Source organism: Halichoeres trimaculatus, unplaced genomic scaffold (assembly GCF_033239565.1).
Source record: "Halichoeres trimaculatus isolate MK-OKI-2021-1 unplaced genomic scaffold, fHalTri1.1 fHalTri1_scaffold_18, whole genome shotgun sequence".
Lineage (NCBI taxonomy): Eukaryota > Metazoa > Chordata > Actinopteri > Labriformes > Labridae > Halichoeres > Halichoeres trimaculatus.
The window spans coordinates 4,540,560-4,565,044 of NW_027437196.1; the positions used below are offsets into that span (position 1 = coordinate 4,540,560).

Sequence of the window (24,485 nt, forward strand, 5' to 3'; positions counted from 1 at the left end):
AAGGGAGGGAGGGAGGGAGGGAGGGAGGAAGTAATGGGGAAGGAAGCAAGAAGGGATTTGGGGAGGAATGATGTGAAAAGGAAGGAAGGAAGAGTGGGAGGAATGGGGGGGAAGAAAGGAGTAAGGGAAGAAGAAAGAAAGGATTTGGTAAGACAGGATGGATGGACAGTTGGAAGGAAAAAAAAGATGGACATGATAGGAAAGGAAAGGAAAGGAAAGGAAAGGAAAGGAAAGGAAAGGAAAGGAAAGGAAAGGAAAGGAAAGGAAGGAGGGAAAGAGATAGAAGTGATAAAAATAAATTGGCAGGAAGGAAGTACATAAGGAAGCAAGGAAGTGACAGGGAGGGAGGAAGAAATAATTTGGGGAGGAAGGGATTTGGAAGGAAGAAAGGCAGAAAGTAAACAAGGAAGTAATGGGAAGGAAGGAAGGAAGGAGGGCATGAGGGAGAAAGGTAGGGAGGAAGGGAGGAATTGGGGGGAAAGGATTTGGAGAGAAAGGGATTAGGGAGGAAGGAAGGTAGGAAGGAAACAAGTAAGTAATGGGGAAGGAAGGAAGCAAGGATGTGTGGGGGAATGATGGGAAAAGGAAGGAAGAAAGAGTGGGAGGAATGGGGGAAGAAAGGAGTAAGGGAGGAAGGAAGAAGGGATTTGGGAAGAAAGGATGGATGAAGGGTTGGAAGGAAGAAAAGAAGGAAAGGAAAGGAAAAGAAAGGAAAGGAAAGGAAAAGAAGGAGGGAAAGAGATAGAAGTGATAAAAATAAATTGGGAGGAAGGAAGTACATAAGGAAGCAAGGAAGTGACAGGGAGGGAGAAAGAAATTATTTGGGGAGGAAGGGATTTGGAAGGGAGAAAGGCAGAAAGGAAACAAGGAAGTAATGGGAAGGAAGGAAGAAAGGAAGGATTTTGGGAGGAATGGGGAGAAAAAGAAGGAAAAGTGGGAGAAATGGGAGAGGAAGAAAGGATTCGGGAGGAAGGAAGGTTGAATGGATGGTTGGAAAGAAGGAAAGGAAAGGAAAGGAAAGGAAAGGAAAGGAAAGGAAAGGAAAGGAAAGGAAAGGAAAGGAAAGGAAAGGAAAGGAGGGAAACAGTGATAGAAGAGATAAAAAGAAATTGGGAGGAACAAAGTACATGAGGAAGCAAGAAAGTAATGTAAAGGAAACTAGAAATGGGGAGGAGGAAGGATGGATGAAATGAGGAATGGTAGAGGAAGGACAGGAAAAGGGAAAAGGAAGGAGATAGAAGGAAGGAAGAAAGGACAGAAAAGCAATGAAAAAAATAGCCCTAAATGTTTCTGATTCCTCGTTTTGAACTGTCTCTTTGACTTTCCTGCTCGTCCTGTGTCCTCTGATGAGTTTCTTGAACTCTCAAATTTTCACATCAGGATGAAAACGTTTATTTAGAGACGTCGGCTGGAAGAAGTGTTGAGTGCTGCTGAATGTAAAGAGCTTTAGCTTTTTAAAAGCAGCCCAAGCACAACCCAGATGTAGTTCAGTGAGACTTCAGACTTTGGTTTGTGCACAAGAAGGAAAATGTGAATGTGCAGAATTTAGAGCGTGATTAACCGCCAACAGGGGGCAGCAGTGCTCTTCTTTCAAAATAAGTGTGTTGGTAAAATCTCAGTGATAAGTTTGTAGCTCCATCTCTAGTTTCCAAGCAGCACGCTCCATGCTGGATGTTTGATCAGTGGACTTAAGTCCAGGTCCAGGAATCGGACTCAGATCTTACGATCCTAATCTGTGTCGCCATCTCTGTGCCTGACCTTTTCTTCACCTCCTCAGGCGTCGTCCGAGTGTCTCTGGCCGACATGGACCGTGAGACCAGGGAAAACTACACCGTGGTCATCCAGGCCAAGGACATGGGGGGCCAGCTGGGGGGGCTCGCAGGGACCACGACTGTCAGCATCTCGCTGGGGGACATCAACGACAACCCGCCCATGTTTGACCAGAGTAAGCGCAGAAACACACACTCACACACTCGTTTCTAGGACTTTTGATCCATTTCCTCTTAATTACCCTGATTATTGTTTCCTGTTGCTGCTCTAATTGGCGTTTTGTAGTCAAACCGATGTTTGGGGAAATCTCAGATCTACCCAAGTCGAATCTTAATAAACCCCAAATCCCTGAAACGACCCCTGAAGTTCACCTGAATCTCAAACACAACACCTTGTTTTGTCTCAGGGCTGCTGTTAGGCTGCTGGTCGGCTGTTTGTGGGGCTGCAGAGTGAATGTAATAAAACTGGAGCAGCAGCTTACATATTCATGGAGGAGGGTTCACTGCTCTGTATGTGCGCCTCCACCTCGTTCCTCTCAGGCCCCCGAGCTGTTAGCCCCGCTGCCCTCCTCCCTCCGTCCACGTCTGGTCACCAGTCCCTGGACGTTAACCCTCTGCCCTCCCTCCCCTCGCTGTCTCTTTGATTATCCCCGATCCTGCTCCTCTCATTACCGTCCTCTTGGGGTCAGAGGTTGTCTAGCTGTCCGTGGTTGCTCTTCCTTCCTTCTTCCTTGCTAGACAAAGAAAAACACCCGCCGTCCGCCCACCTCCATCACCCGCCCCCCTCCAATTAGCGCCATCACTCCGATGGAACTTTGATGGTTTGTGAAGAGCTTCAGGGATTCCCCTCTGTCAAGCACAATGTGCCGGCATTTCACTTCGGGCTGCAGGGAGCGCCACAAATTGGGCAGCTGTCACCTCTTCTTTGAGGTTAAACGGCAGATGAAATTGAAGCTGACCCATGAGACGGTATGTAACCCAATTGTGCGGCGTTTATGGACCCATTTATTCTAAGCTGTCTGCGGTTTGGAGAGGAGCTGGAAAGGGGTTTGGCTCCCTCTAGAGGACAAACGGAGAACAGGAAAGGTGCAGCAGGTTGGTGATCAGGATGGTTTGTTTTCCTCCTCAGGGTTGTATCAGATGAGCATCCCAGAGTCGGCCCCTGTGGGTTCGACGGTGGGACGGATCTGGGCGAAGGACAGGGACATTGGGGTCAACGCGGAGATGAGGTACAGCATCATCGATGGAGACGGGAGGGACACGTTTGACATCAGCACCGACCCCACCAACCTGTTCGGCATCATCACGGTGAAAAAGGTACGAAGGAAAACTAAAAATATAGAAAAATACGTCAGATTTTAACAGATCTTTGGAGGTTGATCTGCATTTATCCCTTGTTGGTGCTTTGCAAATAGATTTTTGACAACTGCAACTTGTGATTTATTGTTTTGGGACTTAAAAATGATACATCTGAGAGAAATAGCTCAAAGTTTTTATATTTCTGTTTCCAAAAGTTCCTTAAACTTTGGAGAAAAAGTCACAAACCATATTAAAAAAATACAAAAAATTCAAGATTTATCAAAGAGTTCTTGTAAAGGGTTCAAACTAGTTACTTAATTTGAAATTTAAGACACAAATTTGTACAAAAAGTTTTTGAAATCCTTTCTTGGAACTTTTGTTGTCTTGAGTTTACCAATTATCCTAGTTACTTTCTCTATTAAAACCCATTAAAATCCCTTAATTTCACCTCTTAAAGCTACAGCACACCTTTCACAATACATGAAGTCGTCTTTGTTGAACGCAGGAGTTGTGTGTCTGCTGCCCCCTTGTGTTCCAAAGCGTGAAATTACACTATTTGTCAATGGAGTCGGGTGGCTTTGAGGTGTGTGATGTCAGCTGATGAGATTTACAGGAGCAATTTAAAAAATCATGGTCCCTTTAAGAGCCCCAGACGTTTAAAAACCATAACACACCGATGTATTTTCTACACCCTGCTCTCAAAGTGTTTGTTTCCTTTGGCGAATTTGTTATTTCCAAATTTTTCTAAGGGAAACATCTGTGTTTAGTCCTGACATGAAATCCCCTCTGGTGATCTTTTACTGGACGTTTTTGATCTATCACACCGAGCACATGCTGTTTCCTCTCTTCAGTTCTCTTGGTGTAGATTTATTTCTCTGTGATTTAAAAACGTTTATAAAACCCTCTCTGTCTGTCTTCTGTCTGTCTTCTTCCTCCAGCCGCTGAACTTTGAGAGTAAGCCGAGCTACACTCTGAAGGTAGAGGGCGCTAACACCCACCTGGACCCAGCCCTTCGTCACCGTGGACCCTTCAAAGACGTCACTATCGTTCACGTGAGCGTGGAGGACGTGGACGAGCCCCCGATCTTTGACTCGCCGGCGTACTTCATCGAGCTGTCAGAGGACGCAGAGATCGGGACGGTGGTGAAGACGGTGTCGGCGAGGGACCCGGACGCTGCCAACAACACCGTGAGGTGAGGACAACAGACGCTGTCCTTGATCTGTTCAGTGTTCAGGGTTTGATCGTTTTGGCTTCATTTTGCCAAAGTTATTAGGAGGTTAGTCAGTTTATAATCCGGTCAGGCTTCAAACACAACACTCTGGATCATCACCCTGAGGGGATCCGTGACCTCTTCCAACTCCAGTCACAAAAACAGACTCCATGGAGAGCCTGTCCTGAGTTTATCTGAGTCTTTATATTTTTCAACATAAGTGACTGAATAAATTTATTATTATTATTATAAATATTTTATTTATTATTATTATTATTATTATTATTATTATTATTATTATTATTATTATTACTGTTGTTGTTATTATTATTTACTTATTTATTTATTTATTTTTCTCACTTTCTTTCAAAATACTAAGCATTATTTTTAATCCTTGCTGTAAAACTTGAAATCTAAAAAGGGCTCTGTAAAAAAAGTTTATCATAATTTTTATGAACAAATACATGAGAAAAATAAAGTTAAAAATAAAAAATAAGTAAGAGTAACATTTTAATTTTAATTTCAATAAGAATCCAAAGCTTTTATTCAATATCATTTGTAAAATATAAGTATTATTTACAAGTTTCAACCAAGTTTTTTTCCCATTTCCCAAAACTTAACTTTTTGCATTAATACAGCACGACAATTTATATTCAAATCCTGCTTTGATTTTATTGAGACTTTGCTATTTTCAAATCATCGGGACAATAAAACAAGATCTTAAATAAGTTTGCGAGTGTTAAAAATGTATATTTTAAATCCCAAAGTGAGTCAAATATACAAAAACTCTGAGGTTAACTTAAAAAAAAGTTTATAAAAAATATTTTTGTGATCCCTCTTTTTTATGTTTCGACTTATGGTGCGTTCAAATGCAGCTGGGACATTCTGAAATCCGAAAGCTTTCTTTAAGTAATGATTCGGTGAGCAGCTGCACTTTTACTCACAAATGTGAAGTCTTTTTTCTGTAGAATACAGTAATATCAACTTTAAAAGATGTGAAATTATATTTTTTTAAAAAGCTTGTAACAAAATATATCTTAATTACATCAGATAGAATTAATGCAAACAATAAAAGTCTGGAATACACTACAGAGCAAGTTGCAGACAGTCACATTCCCTGTAACATCACTTTTGTGATGCTTCCTGATCACCAGCAGGGGGCAGCATCACAACACTTCTCCTCAGAGCAGACGCCGTTGACTTTGTGTGTTTCAGAGCTCCACAGAGTCTCATGTGTCAAAAAAAAGAGGACAGACGTTAAAACTGAACCTGTTGAGTTTTAAGATCCAGTAATTAGCCCGCTCCCACTCAGACAGAGGCCTGAGGACCCGTCTCATTACTGTGAAGTGTGTTTTTGAGCTCTGACAGAACAGATGTTTGGTGCTGCGTTTACTGTCCAGACTCTCATAAACTAATTAGACATAAAGTCTTTAATGAGGTCGTTAATCATGTGAGCGAATCAACACAGCGTGGGCTGCACGCGTCGTAACTGTCTGTTGCTACAACCTCGATCAGGGCTGAGAGAAGAGGATGAGGGTGACAAGGTGGCTGGTGTGTGTGTGTGTAAATGTGTGTGTGTGGACACTCAGCAGTTTATCCGACTGCCGTGTCCGAATTTTCCTCCTCCTTCTCTGTCGTCAATAAGGAGCAGGAGCACTTATGGGTGCTCATTATTTTACCGTCTCTGACAAGTGAAGAGTTTTATAATCACAGTTTACCTGAAACGGATCATGGTGCTGAGGGAGATTTCAGCCAAATAAGCAGAACACACACTAAGGAGAGCTCTTTGTTTGCTGCATTGAGGAAATTTCTGACATCGGAAACATGTGAAAAATTAAGTTTTGGAGAAAAACACATTCGCAGAAACTGAAACTTATTGTGTAGAGTTTTTAACTTGTTGGTCAAACAGAGATTTTCTGGAAAGACATGCATGTACACGGTCAGCAGTGACTACAGTGTACAGCTGTTTAAAAGTCACAGTGGTAGTCTTATGTTTTCATTTTTCTTTGGGCATGAAAGAAAAGTTGTTGTTTTTTTCAAATTTGATTTATTCAGAAAGTTACAGACAGAGGGTTAAAAACCTTTTAAACTATAAAATATACAAAGATGAAACCATAGACTGTACAATAAATGGACATTGTCGCTGTGTCCGTCTGTTTCTAAAACAGAGTTCTGAAGTTATTAAAAATTAACGCAGATTGATCTGGATCCCAAACCTGCGGGGCGTTCAAAGACGCACTTATTTTCAAATGTCTAGCATTTACAAACCGTTTGTCCTACATGGAAAAAGTGGTGTTCTCGTCAGATTTTCAAATTTCCGACGGTCCCTGAATGTATCACACCTGATGTCAGACACATGCTTTGAACCCGGGGGAAGAGGGAGTGCTGTTAAGGGGACTGCCGTCCACATCTCGTTTATTCACATGTCCTTTTTGAAAATCTGCAGAAAATCAACCGTTTGCTCTAGCTCAATTCTGTAAAAAAGAGATAATTCTACACTCTTTACTGCATTAAACAAGCCCTGAATGATTGATAAATGTCCTGTATTTAAATCTAAAGAATCCTTTGAAAATTTGCTTCCATCTTCCTGGTGTCATGTTTCAGCTTGGGGCTGCTCTGCACCAATCAGCAACAGTTTGTGTGTTCAGAGCATGTTAAACTGAGAATACTTCACTTTTCTTTGATCTAAGACTTGAATAAAGTGTTTTGCACATAGTTCCTCACAAATTTTAGCCTTTAGCCCTGGTTCTCCTGGCCTCATAGAAGTATAGAAGTTCATATTGCAGTGAAAATTGAGTCCACATCGAGTAAAAATGTGACTGAAGCAAAAAAACGTCCTAAAAATCAAATCAGCTTATCTTAGGTGCAGGACTGTGTAGATTTTGGAAAGATAGAACCATAAAACTTTTTTCATGTGTTCCTTATGCCTCAGGGTACCTAAAAATGTGTTGTATATATTCCCACCTTATTTTTAAATGTTTTTTAATGTCTTTTAATGTAATTTTAATGTCCTGGAATTCAAATTCTTTATTTTGGGACCTTAAGCAGATATGAGATTAAAATGTGATTAATTAGATCAATTAATTACAAATCCTGTAATTAATTAGATTAATTTTTTTAATCGCCTGACAGCACTAGTAAAAGTGGAACGATAGAAACACAATGTCCCTGATTCGAAAACCTCCTCATGATGCTAATTTACCAAAAACTCTGACTCCTGAAAAGAGTCAAAACCAGGATCAGCATCACCACTTAATCCGTCTGTTTCTAAACGCCTGTTTGTAAAACGAGCAGCGCTACAGTGCCCGTCACACAGAGCAGAGTCAGAGCGGAGGATGACTCAGAGAAGAAGAGCCGAGTCCAAAAATCTGCAGCGGCAGCAGCATCAGATGACAGATAAGAACAACCTTCAGTCTGTCTCATTTTGGTCTCACAGCTTTCTTTCCTTTTACTGCATGACTGGCAGATCTATCCTCACACACAGACAGCTGGCCCACACACACTTTTCACCTGCTACACACACACGCAGCAGCCTGTCCTGGTGGCTGTGGAGCAGTGATATTATTAGGGATCCTTCAGGGAGATCCTGGCCTGACGTGGCCGTGCTGACACAGTCCAAAACACAGCGCTGAGTGTGTTAGCCTCCTCTGAGACATGTTTATACCTCTTATCTGATAGAAATGAGTGTGTGATGCTGGGTTTTAAGGATGCTGTGTAACATATTTCCAAAGAGGAGGCAGAGACGCACCTTTACCTCCTCAGGTGAAGCTGCAGCGCGTCCCTTCACGGTTAGAGAAACAGGTTTCTGCTCTGCAGCCTGGAAGAGGATAAGCCGCTCTACATCCTCCTTTCCTTTTCTGTTTTCTGTGTGTGTGTGTGTGTGTGTGTGTGTGTGTGTGTGTGTGTGTGTGTGTGTGTGTGTGTGTGTGTGTGTGTGTGTGTGTGTGTGTCACTCTCAGAGGAGTGTTTTGGAAACCGTCCCGTGGTGGCGGCACACGAGCCAAGGCGCCGCGCTGCAGGTCTGTGTTTCCCCGCTGCTGTTTGGCAGACGAGGCAGACACTCTGATGAAGTCTTATCTTCTTCTCTGTGTGCCTTCAGACGCTGCCAGCCTGACGCCTTATCACACACACACACGCACACACACGCACAAACACACACCTAAAATGCTTTACATAACACGGATGTTTCCTGTGTGTGTGTTTTCTTGTCACCAGGTATTCCATCGAGAAGTCCAGCGACCCCGACAAGTTCTTCTACATCGACCTGACCTCTGGGTCGCTGATGACGGTGCGAGCGCTGGATCGAGAGGAGCTGGGCTGGCACAACATCACCGTCCTCGCCATGGAGATGAGTGAGTCTGCCAAACTGACGCACACCAACACACCAACACAGGTCACACATCGAAGCCTCCTTGCTTCACAGCGCAGACTTCACCCCAAACGCTCGGTTTCATAACTTTGGTGGAATTATCAGAATACATTCAAAAGTTTGTTTAAGTTTGTCTGAAAGTCTTAAAGTTACAGAGTGACTCGACAAAAAACGAGGCTAAAAGAGATAAAGAGCCCCACAAACAGATGGCGGGACATATTTGCAGAAATACAGAGGCAGTGATTTTGGAAAACATCTCCTGCAGAGTTACAGAACGTGGAGCAGAGAAACCCTGCAGATCCAAACGCAGCTGGTGGCTCTGAAAGTCACCTTCATCCTCCTCCCTCAGCTCTGTTTGTCTGCTCGCATGTGTGTGTGTGTGTGTGTGTGTGTGTGTGTGTGTGTGTGTCTCTGTTTGGTCGACAAACACGGTTAAATTAATGACTGATTAAATACGTTTTCACATACAGGCTAATTAAAGGAAGGATGGAGACAGAGAGGTCAGAGGAGGGCACAGGTAGGGAGGGATGAGGAAGGAGAGGAGACAGAGGAAAGGTTAGAGGAGGAGGAAGAAAAACAGCTGACTGATGAAGTGAAGAAAACACTCATTGTTCTTTTTTTTTAACTCTTACAGTGTTTGGTTTTTTATCAAAACAGTTTTTTCTTCCAACAAAAGCTGAAAACTAGTTGCTAGTAGTTTTCTAAAACTTCTCATTTCTTTCTCAGAATTCAGACTTTTTTTTCCTTCAAAATTTATATTTTTTTCTTTCTCATACATATTCAAAAAATTGTATTTCTCTTTTTTCACCCACAGATTTTAGATTTATTTTCAGATTCCTGACTTTGTCTCTTTTTTTAAATTCTCTTTTGTTTCTTAGAATTATGATTATTCTCAAAATTGTCAATTTTTTCACACCGAATATCCTTTTCTCTCAGAACTTTTTTTTGTTAATTTCTTGTTTTTTTCGGCTTTCTGAAATTTTCCTGACCAAAGGCTTTTTTTCCTTGAAATTATGATAAAAAGTCAGCACTCTTTTTTGTCAGGAACCTGTCGTTTTCCTCATTGTTATTGTTTCTTTCTCATATTTATACATTTTTTAGGATTACTTTTTTTTTCGATGGTTTTCTTCCAGTTCTAAGAGATCCAACTTTTGTCGCGAGATCCTGTGAGTTTGTTTTTATCTCAGTTTTACTTTTTTCTGAGATTTTCAACATTTTCCCTTGAAGTCCCGACTGTTTTCTCAGTACTCTTTGTTCTTCTTATCATCAGACTTTTTTCAGGTTCATTTTTTCCTCAAGATTCTGTTTTTTTTTCTCAGAATTTTAAATTTTCCTTACAATTTACCTTTTGTCTTTAATTTTGACTTCTTTCTGTTTTCTTTTTGTGATACTTCACATTTGATTCCTAATGTGTTTTCAGATTTCTCATTTTTTCTCAGAGTTCTGACTTTAAAAATTTAGATCTAATTTTCTGTCTCATCCATATTCCAACATTTTTTTTTGCAGTTTTTTCACCCAGATTTCAGCTTTCTTTTCATTCCTTGACTTTGTCTCTTTTTGCAAAATTTTTCATTTGTTTCTCAGAATTTTAAATAATTCTCAAAATTGCCCATTTTTTTCAAATCACGTATCTTTTTCTCTAAGACTTTTTTCTCATAAAAATTCTTGTTTTTTGTTCGGCTTCCGAACATTTTCCTGAAAAAGGGATTTTTTTCTCAAAATTAACACAAAATATCAGAAGTTTTTCCCTCCTCAGATTTATACATTTTTCAGATCACTTAAAAAAAAAAAAAATCATCCAGTTCTAAAAGATCCAACTTTTTCTCATTAAACTTTTTTTTCTCAGTTTTACTTTTTTTCTAAGATTTGCACCATTTTCCCTTGAAGTCCCGACTTTTTTCTCAGTACTCTTTGTTTTTCTCATCTTCAGGCTTTTTTCTGAGTCCTATTTTCCTCAAAACTCTGATTTTTTTTCTCACAATTATAGTTTTGTCTTTCACAATATTTTTTTTCTGGTTTCTTTTTCTCATTTGATTCCAACTTGTTTTTCAGATTCTCATTTTTCCTCAGAATTTTGACCCTTTCCCGGATTTACTATCTTTTCCCTTTAAAACATGACTCTTTTCTCAGTATGCTCCTTTTTTGTCATCGTAATGATTATTTTTCTTCACATTTCTGTTTTTCTCAAAATTCTAATTTCTTTGTTTCTCAGAAGTTCAACTTTTTTCTCAAGATTCTCAAGTTGTTTTTTTTTTCTATAAACATCTAAAAAATGTCAGAGATCTGTGGAAAAAAACAGCCTAAAAAGCAGTGGCTCTGATCCTGAATCTGTAACATTCTTGTTACGTCAATTCAATTCATCATAGGATGACGTTTTCCTATAAAAATCAGTTTATGACCACAAGAAAAGAGATAAAAAGTCATTTTTTGTAATTTAAGGAAACTTTTGAGGAGTCATTAAATCCTTTTTATATGAAACTAACATTTCTCAAGTACAAACCCATGATGTTTTTACACATTTCTATAATGGATGAGAAAAATCGGGATGAGAATTATCAAAACAGGAATGAAAACAGGACTTTCACTTCTTAAACAGCACAAACTCATCCCGTACTCTGTGTGTCTCTTTGTTGTGTAGAGGCGTCACACTCAGCTGTTATATCAGAGTCACAGTGAGACGTAATACGGGACACAGGATCCTGAAACTCAGGCAGAAAACTGACGTCTTTGATCTTTGGTTTCATGGTTACAGAATTATTATTGAAAATTTAGATTGATTGAAAAAATCTCCACAGATATTCTCACATTCATTGAGCTCCTTACTGGACTCTTACTCAGCTAGACTTCCCCCGTAGTTAAGTGGAGCGTCAGCAGTCTCCAGTGAAAGCTCTGCTCTCTGACCCTCGCGCACACACACACTTTTACAGTTCACACACTCAGAGTGAAACATGCCTGTGTGCGGAGCGCCGACCTCCAGAGCCAAAGTCACCTCATTGATTGATCGATCATGTGATGAAACCTGAGAAAGTAGTTACCACTCACTAATTGCCTTCCCATTGCCTATTACACAGCTGGTTAAGAAATGCAAATGTGCGCTTGTTAATGGAGAATAATAGAATCGTAATGTAAGCGCGAGGAGCTCTAATGTGCCGCCGGCTGACTGGAAATGAGCTGAAGATTAAGAGGGGCACAAACTGCGCTCAGCAGGATCCTCCGAGTCATTTATTTGAAGCCATCGATGCAGCATGCAGCCTCTGACCTCCTCTGTGTGTGTGTCTGTGTGTGTGTGTGTTTCTGCAGACGACCCAAGCAAGGTGGGGAGTGTATCGGTGGCTGTGAGGGTCCTGGATGTGAACGATAATCCTCCGTCTCTGATGCATTACCTGGAGGCGTACGTGTGTGAGAACGCCAAAGCAGGACAGGTACGAGCACACGTCTCAGACTAAACTTTTGTTCTCTGAGCTCATCCTGGAAACTTTCCTCCATACATGCTGAAAAAAAGGTGACTCTTGACTCTTTCTGCTCTGACTCTGTCTGATTTGATGTAACCCAGCTGATCCAGACGGTAACAGCGGTGGATCCAGACGAGCCGCTGGGTGGGCAACACTTCCACTACAGTCTGGCTCCAGAGGCGGCAAACAACCCCAACTTCACTCTGAGAGACAACCAAGGTGAATAAAAGATGTGAGATGTACAGTCCGGCTTCTCCACCGGGGGCAGATGAGTTCAGTTTACATTCAGGTTTGAGGCTGGAAAGACAGATGGTCGAGTATCATCTCAGCACGGCATTACATCATTTAAAAAGAGCTGAAATAACTGAAACATATTTCACAAAAGTAAGTCAAGTCTCATGTGGTCAGGATTCCTGGATTCTACCCAGGCAGCTTGGGTCCAACCCCTGGTATGGGAGCATGTAGACTTTTGTTGGACCAGGATGCGGCCTCATGCACTGATCTGCCCCTCAATCTGAATAAAAATGTAGATGTTGTGTCGCTGTAAAGCCGCACTGCAAAAAAATGTCTGTGAATAGCATGATGCTACTCTGCCTTCTGGTATTCCCTCTGTTGCTGGGTTAGCACAGCTAGCTCGTCCATCTTATTGGAGATAGATCTTACGTTCCCAAAAACAATGGATGGAAGGACAGGTCCATGTCATCACTTCTTAGCTCTCACCTGAGAACCAGCCCGTCGTCCTCACCTCCTTCTCCTCACCTTGTGGGGAAACATCAGGCCTTGCACCAGTTAGCGTTGACATGCTATGGGCTGCTAACAGCTGATTTCACAAGTAAACTATGCGGCCATGGTTACATGTAGGATCTCCGGACGATACAGGAGCAAAAATAGTAAAAATATCACTGAAGACAAAACCAGTTTGGTGTCCATGACCAACAAATGAACCACACAAAGTAATGACCCACTCCATATGCAAAGATGACGAAAAAGAGGCAAAGAAAAAAACTGCCAGTAAAACAAGAGAAAAGTGACTTGTATCAAGTCACATTATTCTAGTTTAAAGCAATTTTTTCTTGTTTCACTGGCAGATTTTTACTTGTTATAAGCAATTCAGACCTCATTTTTGTCTTTAAAAAACTTGAAACAAGACATTTTCCTAAACTGATAAGTTGAATGTGGCTCATACCAAGTACGAAAAACTTGAAAAACTACAAAAAAATTGATAAGACTTTTGTTTTTTTGCAGTTAAGTCATCTTCAGCTAAAACATAACCCAAACTTTACAAAGTTTCTTGACCTCAATTTCACTTTCCCTAAAGATTTGCTCAACTGTTTTTTGACTGAGGGGCAGATACAAGTCCCATATGGTCTAGCGGTCAGGATTCCTGGTTTTCACCCAGGTGGCCCAGGTTGGACCCTGGAAATCCCTCCTATCTAATCTCACTGCTTCTTCTTCTCTGACAACAAACTTGAACTTTGTCCTCTCACCTCTGGACCAAAAACTTCCCAGGTCTTCTGCCCTAGAGCAAAGGAACTTTGTGGCCCAGTTCTGACACTATTGTATATCACAGTCACCGGGTTTCACCTGAGTTAAAGAGTAAGCCGGAAGTCTTTTGTTATGCAGGAGGTTGAGTTGTTGTCAAAGCTCACTCATTTGGAGGAAGATTCGATCCAGGGTAGAGAGAATGAACTTCTTAAAAGAGCTGATCGAATACTCTTTGATCACCATCAAGGTGACAAACCAGAAATTGGGAGTGTAGGTACACAGGTCCCATATGGTCTAGCGGTTAGGATTCCTGGTTTTCACCCAGGCGGCCCGGGTTCAACTCCCGGTATGGGAACTATCTTTAAGTCTACAAAGACTAATGTCACTAGCAAAGAACTACAAACTTTGTCGTAATGGTTGCACCAATATGATCAGTGCCCTGCCCCAACACTTTCTGCTACTGGTTGAACTCTGGAGAGAGGTGTCGTCAGCAGGTCACCCAGTCGGAAAAATATACAGACTTAGACAGTGAAAAAGGCCTCGTTCAAAGATTTGGTCAAATGATGAGGTGATATTGGAAATTTCCAGCGAGTCTTGAGGCCTCCAGTATGGTCTAGTGATGACGATGTCTCTAGAACCTCAAGGTCCCAAAGAAACTCTCTTGCCCAGTAAAGAAATACAGAAACACAGATGTTTTTTAGAAGTTCTAGTTCTCTTATGACAAACTTGAACTCCTTCCACCGGTCAAAGGCACACTACTATCAGAGACAGATCATAAACCACTTTCTGCTCCAGTTTAAACTCCAGAAAAAGACTTGTGGGTTTATTAAAGTGACAGGATATAACTTTAGATAGAAGGTTACTTAAAAGTCTATTTTTCTTCCTGAGGTTGAGGAACGTGTAGCAGATCACAGTTAATCTAGCAAAATGAAGACTTAAACCAGAATAGGCATTAGCCCAGTAGTCAAAGATTAAGGAATAACAAGAGATTCACAGTTCCATATGGTCTAGCGGTTAGGATTCCTGTTTTTCACCCAGGCGACCCGGGTTCAACTCCCGGTATGGGAACTAACTTTGTGTCATCACATGAAACCAGGAATGTGACAACATTGAAATCCAGCTACCTGCAGAATAGTGCAACCTACCCTAACTCTAGTTGACACCAACCCAAATTACCTATAGCCTCTCTTCTTACTCATGACTCTCATCAAACTTTGTTCTCCTTAAACTGTGAAGACAACACCACAGAAATCCCCAAATTAAAGACATGGTCCTAGTTTAACCTTTGACCTTCACTCCTTAGTGTCATTATCCATTTAGTTTCTGACTAAGCACAATTATAAACCACCTCATTCACATTAATGTGTATTACCTGCTTTGAATGAAGCCTTTATGGGGTTTGGTTAAGGGGTCGTTTACATGACAATGGTTTTAGGGTGAAACGCAAAAGTTTTGTTGCATTTCGGCCTTGCGTTTACATGGAGACAGCGTTTTAGCTGACCTAATATAAAAACTTTTGAAAACTTTTGGAAACGCTGACGTCACACTCTGTAGGACAACAGTACCGTTGTTACGATCGTCTCATTCACCAATACACAAGATGATCGGCCCAACTCTACTTCATTGGAGATCTACTTAAAGCTGCTTCTGAACAAGACAGTTATAGTGCCACCTGGCATGCGTATTACATCACTTTTTCCATGTAAACGCAGATTTTTTTCACTGCGTTTTGGTGTTTTCAGATGAAATATGGCCTCTCTTCTGATTGGCCTGATGTAGGTGTAGTGTGGCAATAATGGTGTCAAACCCATTCCCATACCGGGAGTTGAACCCGGGCCGCCTGGGTGAAAACCAGGAATCCTAACCGCTAGACCATATGGGACTGACACTGACAAAAAGCATCTTCAAAACTCTGTCTCAGATTAAGATCAGCCTCGACAGTGTTTGACTAAATATTCATGTCTTGCTGGAGGCAAAATTTCTCAACCACTTTTGAAGATCTCTGCCGCCCTGTCTGATCTGGATCCACACTCTCCCAGTATCTGTTTTCTCCCCCTGTAGTCATGTAAGCCCCCAACCCCCCTCTCTCTGTTACCTGACTCAACCTTTCCCTGACATTTTCCTCTCCTCCAGACAACACCGCCTGGATCCTGACTCGGCGAGGAGGTTGGTCCCAGCAGGACCAGACTGTTTTCTACCTGCCCATCTTCATCTCTGACGGCGAGCAGCCGGTCCAGACCAGCACCAGCACGCTGACCATCCGAGTGTGCAGCTGTGACCAGGAGGGGAACGTCATGTCGTGTAACGCAGAGGCGTACAGCCTGCCGGCGAGCCTCAGCAGAGGGGCGCTCATCGCCATCCTGGCCTGTATCTTCGTCCTGCTGGGTGAGAAGAGTCTTCTTCTATCTTAAGTCAAAACCTGTCACTTCGGTACACGTACGAGTCACTCTACAGAGTTTAAAGAGGTGGACACAGGGTTTATCTCTATCACCAGAGCCTGTGTGTGACTGATGGTGCAAAGATCAGGGTTCAAGTTTCAGGTTAGAGGTCAGGTGAGGGCTTGTATAAATCCTGATATGCTACTAGAGATCTCTTGTTACAGCCACTCACAAATGCTTAAAGACAATTCCCATACTGGGAGTTGAACCCGGGCCACCTGGGTGAAAACCAGGAATCCTAACCGCTAGACCGTATGGGAGTCTGTCCCAAGGCCAAGACAGCTGGGACAGACTGCAGCCACTCTGGACCCTGAACAGGTTAAGCAGTATAGAAAATGAATGAATGAGTGAACAATCATCCAAAGTCAAAATTTTAAAAATCTGTCCAAGCATTAAGACCACAGTTGAGACGTTGAAGTGTTTCACCTCTCTGTTGTGCAGCAGAGTGAGTCACTGTGCAGAGTCTGCAGGGAGAGATAAACAGCGTCCATATCAGCCTGCGGGGAGATGCTGCAGAGCCGCTGGTGCTAATGAACGCCGGCCAAGACACAAACACAAACTCATATTTAATCCTCATCTGGCTGCTTTTTAAAAACCCTGAAACACATCCTGATTCTCTGCTGTGACGTGTCCGGTTTGAGGACAGGAGGTTGTTTGATTCGTTACATCCTGTTCCTTTCTGACGCACACTAAAATGAGCGAGTATGTCTCTACTGACGAGATGAAATCCTGTAAACATTATCTCTATCACATGAGCATTTATCCTTTGGACTTAACAGCTCATACTTAAAAACTATGCACCTGGAGGAAGAACACCTGAAGGCTCCAAGTTAAAGGTTTTCAGTCAGTCAGTCATGGTGTTGTGGATCTAGATATCAGGGGTCTGCAACCTTTACTTTCGTAAGAGCCATTTTTCCTCAGCTCACCTGGATTAAAGTCATTAAGGGGCCATAAAAATCTACTTTATCTTCACAGCAAAGAAAAAAAAAGTGTATAAAAAATCGAAACAATATATATATTTTTTTTTTTCAACAAATAATTTGTAATGCAAAAATTCTTGAAGAGCCACAATTGCAAAAATTCCTAAAAATTTAAAATTTCAAAAAAATTGCAACATAAATTTTTTTTTAAAAAAATTGCTAAAAGTCCAAAGATTTTGAAGTTTAAAAAATGTGGAAATATTTCATGAATAATTTTTTTAAGAAAAAAGAAATTTCCAAAATTTGCTTCATTAAAAAATGTAAAAATATCAAAAAAAAAATTGCAAAAATTTTCAAAAAATTGAATACAATTATTTGTCCCAATTTTCAGAAATTCAAAATTTTTGCAGAAACATTTAATTTTGTATCAAGTTTTAATATTTTATTATTTTGCCAAAGTTGCATAAATTCCTATATTTGCAAAATCTTGAAAAACTTCTTCTTAATGTGGACAAATGTCAAAAATGGAAATAAGAAAAATGAATCGTGAAAACTATGCAACATTTTTCAACAATTTTGAAGTTTTAAAAATATGTAAAAAAAATAAATAAATAAATTAAATTTAAATTAATTCAAAAGTTTCTTAAATTTTGAAATAATTCTTGAATTTGATAACATAAATTGATTTTATTACTTAACTCAATTATTTCTCTTTTTTGGAAAAAAAAAAGTATTTTCTCTATTCCTTGAGGTTAGCCACAGGTGCATGGAAAGTTGGTGGGCTGTTGATGTTGTAGGGGTGAAGTAGAGCGGTGGCAGGCTTTATTGACAGATGGGCAGGATTTTATTTAGTGGCAATGTCTTTAATCATCAATACCCTCTGTAAGAAAAATAAAAATTCTGTATATTAATTAAAAAAAAAAGCTACAAGGAGCCACTGCAAAGGAGTCAAAGAGCCACATGTTGCAGTTTCTTTAGAAAATGATGTATAAGTCCCAAAGCCTGACATCCAAGTTTCCTATGAGTTTAGTCTTCTATGCTGCCATTTTTTTTCAACAGCAAACTCAGTGACACAGATTTAACCTTTTATAAGTTTACACTTTCAAAGAAACCAGTATTCATATGTGCAGAATGCAACAAAAAGTTGAAAACTTCTAAAGAAATGTTAATGTTTTAAACTCTAACTTCATAATAAGTATTTCATTTTCACAACATTTCTTACAAATATATTTTATCGTCATCAGTTTAACACAGAAACCTGCTGGTCAAACTGCAGCATGTTTTTTTTTTTCTGTAACCTCATACATCGATGTTGATTGTTTCCTGTCTCTTCTTTCTTCCAGTGATGATCCTCCTCATGCTCTCCCTGCGGACTCACCGTAAGAAGCCGTACCTCTGCGACGAAGAGGAGAACGTCCACGAGAACATCGTACGCTACGACGATGAAGGTGGCGGCGAGGAGGACACTGAAGCCTTCGACATCGCCGCCATGTGGAACCCCCGAGAAGCTCATCACCACCTGGGTAAGATGCGACAGGACATGCTGCCGGAGATCGAAAGCCTGTCGCGTTACGTTCCCCAGGCGTGCGTGATGGGCGGGGGCAGCGGGGACAGTAACGTCCACGGATACGTGTTGGCGAAGCTCCTGGAGGCCGACGTTGACCCGTGTGCACCGCCGTACGACTCCCTGCAGACCTACGCGTACGAGGGGGAGGGGTCAGTCGCTGAGTCGCTCAGCTCGCTCCAGTCAGGAGCATCAAACACGGACCACGAGTACGACTATCTGAACGACTGGGGGCCTCGCTTTAAAAAGCTCGCCGAGATGTACGGCGTGCTGGAGACAAACAGTCCTCCCATGTGGTAGAACAGCCGAACCTTTTGCCTTTTTAATCAGAGAGGGAAGCAAAATGAGACGGAAAGAACAAAACCAGAGAAAAGACAAGAGACACAAGAGAGCCGCTCACGCCCTCATCCATGACTGTTAGCACTTGAATTCCTGCCGAAGCCTCCGTTCTCCACGGCGATGGCGGCCTGGGATGCCCGCAGAAGCAGTGTGAGCTGGTTTTTAAATCTCCCCCAGGGACGCGCTTCAGAGCCGGGCTGGATTGGCAGCCCTGCGAGGCCCCGCGAAAGGAGCGGCTTCAAAGCACATGTTAACTCTCCTGCCTGACCCCGCCACTGGCAGAGCCGCTCGCATCAAAGCGGAGACTGATTTATGCCAGAAAACGGGACTACTTTTTCTTACAGAGGGAGATGAAACTCTAAAGCTGATCCACTCCTCTGAGTTTGTGCTTTCAGACGACTCAGACGCTGAAAGAGAGGAAGTCATTGCTGCAAACGGAGACGCGTCCTTCTTTGTTCCATCTGTGGCAGGTCTTAATTTATTCCTTTGTTTCTCGTGCTGTATTTATATTCTTTGCTAAATTATTCTGATGCAGCTTTGTGAAAAGATCACTTCTATGTTGTAACATACATGACGTACCTGCCCTCGTTTTGTCGCTCTGTGTTGTTTTTTACGCACAGGAAATGATGTAATCCCTTGTGGGTTTTCCAGGTTGATATGTTTATCGTATTCTTGTTTTTTGTACCATTTTTGAGCGTTTTGTATCGTAACATAAAAGCAGTTTTTGCATCCACAAGAAAAAAGAAGGAAGCCATTTTTTTTGGTAATCTTAGGACGAGGGCTGGAGAGTTTCCCAGCAGAGGGTCAAATTTTCACAGAAATTGGAGCCGCCTTTCAATTTCCTCTGATCCACCACCGTGCCCAGCCAGCGTCGGACGGCGAGCGTGGCTTGATCTGTCCGTTTGGAGATACGGTGTTGCTTTTGTGCCACCACACAAATGTGGCTTAATCCTCCAATCCTGTGGACTTCAGAGACACCGATAATCTGCATCAAGTGCCAAATGTAAAAAGGATGAAAAGAGAGAAAAAAAAAACAGTGTTTGGATGAAAAAGAAAAAAACCAAAAGACAAAAAAAGGATTTTTCAAACTTGTAAAGACGCGAGCAGAACATTTTGATAATGATTGAATTTTACTTGAATCCATGTGGTCAGTCATGCTACAGTACGTGGTATGTGAATGTAGATACTTTTTGTATTCTTGCTAATAAAAATCTGAAAACATTTCTTCTTCCTCTTCTGTCCTTAAACCACCTGAAAGTCAGGAAATTGATTTTTCTCGCAGCACTCGTGCTAGAAAAAAAGGGATCCACGCTTTGTGAGCATCTTCAGAGTGTTTTTATGTTAATAAAGAGTTCCTTTTGCTGCCATTCCCCAAAGCATTCAAAAGATTAAGTAGCTGCTTAAATTTGCAATCATATGCTGGATTGTCCTCCAAAGTGTTATTGCAGATGATTCACTTTTCATCACAGTTTCCCTCAAAGAAGTTCACCGCTTGACTTATTTTGTTTTGCAGCTCTGATTAAAAGTTCACCCTGACGTCGCTGTGTGATGTACCTGAGCTCCTCTCTTAACGCTTCCACCATAACCTGAACGCAAGTGAACACAACTAAAGAGAATTAATCAATTAAAAACAAGAGGATACACTTAATTACCTACATCAGTCAAAGAGAAACTGAAGAAAAAGGAGTGAGAGGAAGGAAATCAAAGCGATTATCTACCTCAGACGATGTTTTCTTCCACTATGAAATCCATTTCCACCGTCACAACAAACAACAAAGACCTAACTCTGAAAATCATCGGCTCTGGCTCACCTGCTGGGCGGCATTCGACGGTGAAATTGCACAGGAGATGAGCCTCTAATGTAGTCTGGGTTTAAGTTTTCACATAAATACGTTTGTATCCTGCAGCACGCTGAGCAGAACACTTCAATTACTCCCCGGGGATTTCTTTCTAATTAGTCTCTCTTTGTTTTAACGCTCAGAGTCCACAAAGGCTTCACAAATCTTTAGGTTACTGCGTCTTGCATCATGAAACACTGTACCCTGACTGGATATTACAGAAGTACTGTTTCACCTTCAGACTAATTCATCATCCAGGAGTTTAGGAGGATTCGATTTCTGTGACAATCACAAAAGTGACTAAAGCTAAAAGGTGCTTTGTTCAAAAGACTAAATGACTTTAAACTATTCAACTTCTTCAAGAGAAGTGTGCTTTAACTTTTCACATCTCTAACCCTTATACTTGTTGATTTATTTGACTTCTTCAGACAAAATATTCCCGTTGAAATGAATGGAGGACTTCAGCATTTCTGCCTTTTACTGCTCCAACTTTGAGATGCTACAACTTCAGCACACTTCCACTTACAGACTTCATTTTTTCTTTAAAATGTTCACAAAACTTTGAACTTTTTGTTTATAATGTAACTTTTAAATATCTTTCACAGTCTTTGAGATTTTTATGTTTTAGCAACATGAAGTTTTGGGGTTTTCACAAAAAAAATCAGCTCTTACAGAGTGTAAAATCATCAGCTAGAGTGAGGGATCTGATGATGAGGCTGAAGAAATCTCCTGAACAAACTGCAATTACATCCACAAACCTCACTCAACCTTTACTTTCATAGGAGCTATTTAGCTTCAGCTCACCTGGATTAAAGTTATTTAGGAGCTACAAAATCTACTTTATCGTCACAATAAAGACAAAAAAAGTGTATGAAATGCAAAACAAGACGTATTTATTTTTCTTTTATAGGTTGTAATGTCAATTTGCAAAAATTCTAAACATTGTAATGTTTCGAAAAAATTGCAAGTTTTAAAGAAACGTATAAACTCGGCAAAAAATTGCAAAATTTCAAAAGATTTTGATCTTTCAAGAATGTCGAAAAATGTAATACATTTGCAAAAATATTAAGAAAAACGAACAACATCCAACATTTTCTAAATTGAACAAAATGTCAAAAATGTACCATTAAAAAAAAGTAATTTAACTATCTTGCAAAATGCAAAGATTTAAACATTTTTAAAAAAATCCCCAAAATTAAAAATTTTCTTCTTAATTCGAAAAATTAAAAAAATTTAAATTCAAAGAATAGCACAGATCTAAAAACAAAATGAAATGTAAAAACTATGCACATTTTTAACTAGTATGAAATTTTAAAATTTTGCCAAAAATTTTAGAGAATTGAGATTTAAGAAATTAAATAATTTCTTAAATTTTGAAATAATTCTTGAATTAGATAACAGATATAAAAAAGGCATCAAAAGGTTCATTAGCTTCTCATGCTCATACCAAATGGGATATCTAAGCAAAAGTTGTACCCTTTGGCCAGTATGTGGCCAAAAGTGGGACGAAATCTGTTTTTTTCTCTGATTTACTTGAATGCTACTTCTGATCAGAAATCTGTGTCTAATACCAATCTTGAGCACTTTTTTTGACTTGATGTCCAGGGCCAATATGCACGACCAGTCATTAAACAAACGGGACTATTGGTCCTAACATTCTCTTATGGAACTGCAGCGTTAGCCACATGCATGACTGCAAATAATTGTCCAGTTAACTAATTACACCATGAAAGAGACGCAGGTGCAGGTTACATCATAATCAAGGGAAACCTCCTGGAAAACCAAATCAGACTGTGCATGTCTACCTCTCATAAACAGTGATAAACCTGTGGAAACAGCTTGACTGAGAGAAGAGCAAGAAAAATATTTTTTGTCAAAGAAATTGCGGTTTTATTACAAGAATACACAAACAGCTGTTATCAGTGAGTCTATCAGGTAAACAAAGAGAAAGAGAAAGTTTGGCGATCTTGAACAGAGTAAATGCGTGTGGTGTTTCTGAGCTCACAGTAGAAAACCTCAATAATAAAATCAGTAATATGAAAGCTGCTTTGAGGAACAAGCGCTGCAGCAATGCCCCAGTTCCTCGATGAATAACTCTTAGAGCAGTAAAGCAGGTCTTCGAAAGGAACCAGACGTGCAAAAGCAAAAAGTTAATCAAACTTATAAAACTGATGGCAGTGAGCATCGTTGGTTTGATACTTCGATTTGTCTCCCTTATCTCATCTGTGCACTGACAGAATGTGTCTCCTAAATCTACATTTGCTGTATGGCTACATACATCGTCACCTTTCCAAAGGATTGTCTACTGTCTTTGCATTCTAATTGTTCACCAACTGTCTCAAACAAAAATTTAACAGCTGCAGTGATCAAGCAGCCTAACAAGCAGTTTATGCTGCTGTAAGATTAAAACACACATTATTTTATTCACATTCAAGTGACCAAAAAGACTGAAGGTAAAAATTCAAAGTGGACGAAAGCAGCATTAATGAGTAGGTTTTTCTAGGACTAAAGCTCCAGCTGAGCTACTTTATACGCTGATGATGCAGCGCTCTCCGTTAAAGCTGCAAAGACTCTGTCAGCTTGAGCTGATGTTCTGCTGCAGCTTAAACCAGATAATGTGGAAATAACCTCGCGCTGCACTCGTGAGCCGGGCTGAGAGGAGGACGAAGACGAGAAGACAAATAAGGAGAAACAAGCGAGGGAAGACAGCGGGACTGGGAGGGCATTAGAGTGAAAAGACCGAGTAGGAGGGAGGGAGACAGAGAGAAGGAGATAAGAAGAGGATCAGGGAGAGAAAGCCCGGCAGTGATTTGGGTCTGTATATACGTCTCGCTCTGGAGCTCCACATGTCAAATGGGTTGGACCTGCGCTTCTCTCTCAGGGCCACGAGTTTGCCTTCCTCTACGCCCCTCAATTTCCAGCAGAGCAAAGTGTGTTTTTCCACTCGGCATTAGGGGATGATTCACTGGGTCTGCTGCGGTTTACCCTCAGCAGGATTAGAGCTGGGAGCCTTCTTATTATCTTCCACAGTTTGAGCTCCGTCGTCTGTTAGAAAGAGCAGTGGAGCTTAAGACAAATTACCCCCTCAGTGCCTTTCGGATGGCTCTGCTCTGGTCCAGAAATGGCCCTGGGAGAGGCTGGCAATGGAGCAAATAGGACGGAGGAGGAGAAAGAGGATGTGATTGGGCCTCTGTGAGAGTTTGAGGGGTTTGTTAGGGTTTAATTTATGCCGTAGGATTGGGCAAAGTGTAGAGAAGGGCACTGAGGAGGAAAGAGACAAGAGGACAGGGGCTCTGTACGCCGACAAATGCTCCTGACAAGAGATTTATGGAGAGGAGTGATGGGAGTGAGTGAGGTCACAGCGAGCACAGATCCTGCTCGTGTCGGAGGAAGAAAGACTGACACAGCGCTTGAAGAGTTTGGTAACCTAGAGAATAACTTTCACAGAATAATCAAACTCAAGACTGGGGTTCAAAAATAGCATCGGAAACATGAACTTCCTCTCTGAGTGGATTACCGGGAAAACCATCCAAAGAGTTTCAGCTTTTGTTATCGCTTTGTATCATTATGAAGCAAAACGAACACGGTTTTGACCTCTTGTGCACATTTTCTGATCATTTTCTCCAGAGAATCCAGCTCAACTCTGTGCAAAAAGGAAGAAGCAACAGAGAGGATGTGAAATTGAGGGCAGCTTAAATTTAACCACACTGAGAAAATTAGAGGGAAAAGTCATCAAGTGTAGGCTGGATGCCAATAGCTGCATCAGTACCCCGCTAATAAATCCAACGAAGGAGAAAAACTT

At 41.0% G+C, this 24,485-nt stretch overlaps 1 protein-coding gene and 2 non-coding genes across 6 annotated transcripts in view; 2 read left to right on the forward strand and 1 right to left on the reverse strand.

Moving 5' to 3' along the window:
• Window positions 1–20,014, forward strand: part of LOC141807526 (cadherin-20-like) — a 153,727-nt gene extending 133,713 nt beyond the window's left edge. For all 4 annotated transcript variants that reach the window (XM_074693613.1, XM_074693612.1, XM_074693614.1 and 1 more), the window contains 8 exons: window positions 1,778–1,945; window positions 2,899–3,086; window positions 4,007–4,260; window positions 8,494–8,630; window positions 11,948–12,069; window positions 12,201–12,318; window positions 15,718–15,969; window positions 18,286–20,014. In XM_074693613.1, the coding sequence (XP_074549714.1) occupies window positions 1,778–1,945; window positions 2,899–3,086; window positions 4,007–4,260; window positions 8,494–8,630; window positions 11,948–12,069; window positions 12,201–12,318; window positions 15,718–15,969; window positions 18,286–18,806 (1,760 nt within the window). In that variant the 3' untranslated portion in view covers window positions 18,807–20,014. The remainder of the gene's footprint in view (window positions 1–1,777; window positions 1,946–2,898; window positions 3,087–4,006; window positions 4,261–8,493; window positions 8,631–11,947; window positions 12,070–12,200; window positions 12,319–15,717; window positions 15,970–18,285) is intronic.
• On the forward strand, window positions 13,868–13,939 carry trnae-uuc (transfer RNA glutamic acid (anticodon UUC)). Its single transcript has one exon. It is a non-coding gene; the product is annotated as a tRNA-Glu (tRNA).
• On the reverse strand, window positions 15,395–15,466 carry trnae-uuc (transfer RNA glutamic acid (anticodon UUC)). Its single transcript has one exon. It is a non-coding gene; the product is annotated as a tRNA-Glu (tRNA).
• Window positions 20,015–24,485: the final 4,471 nt, after the last annotated feature.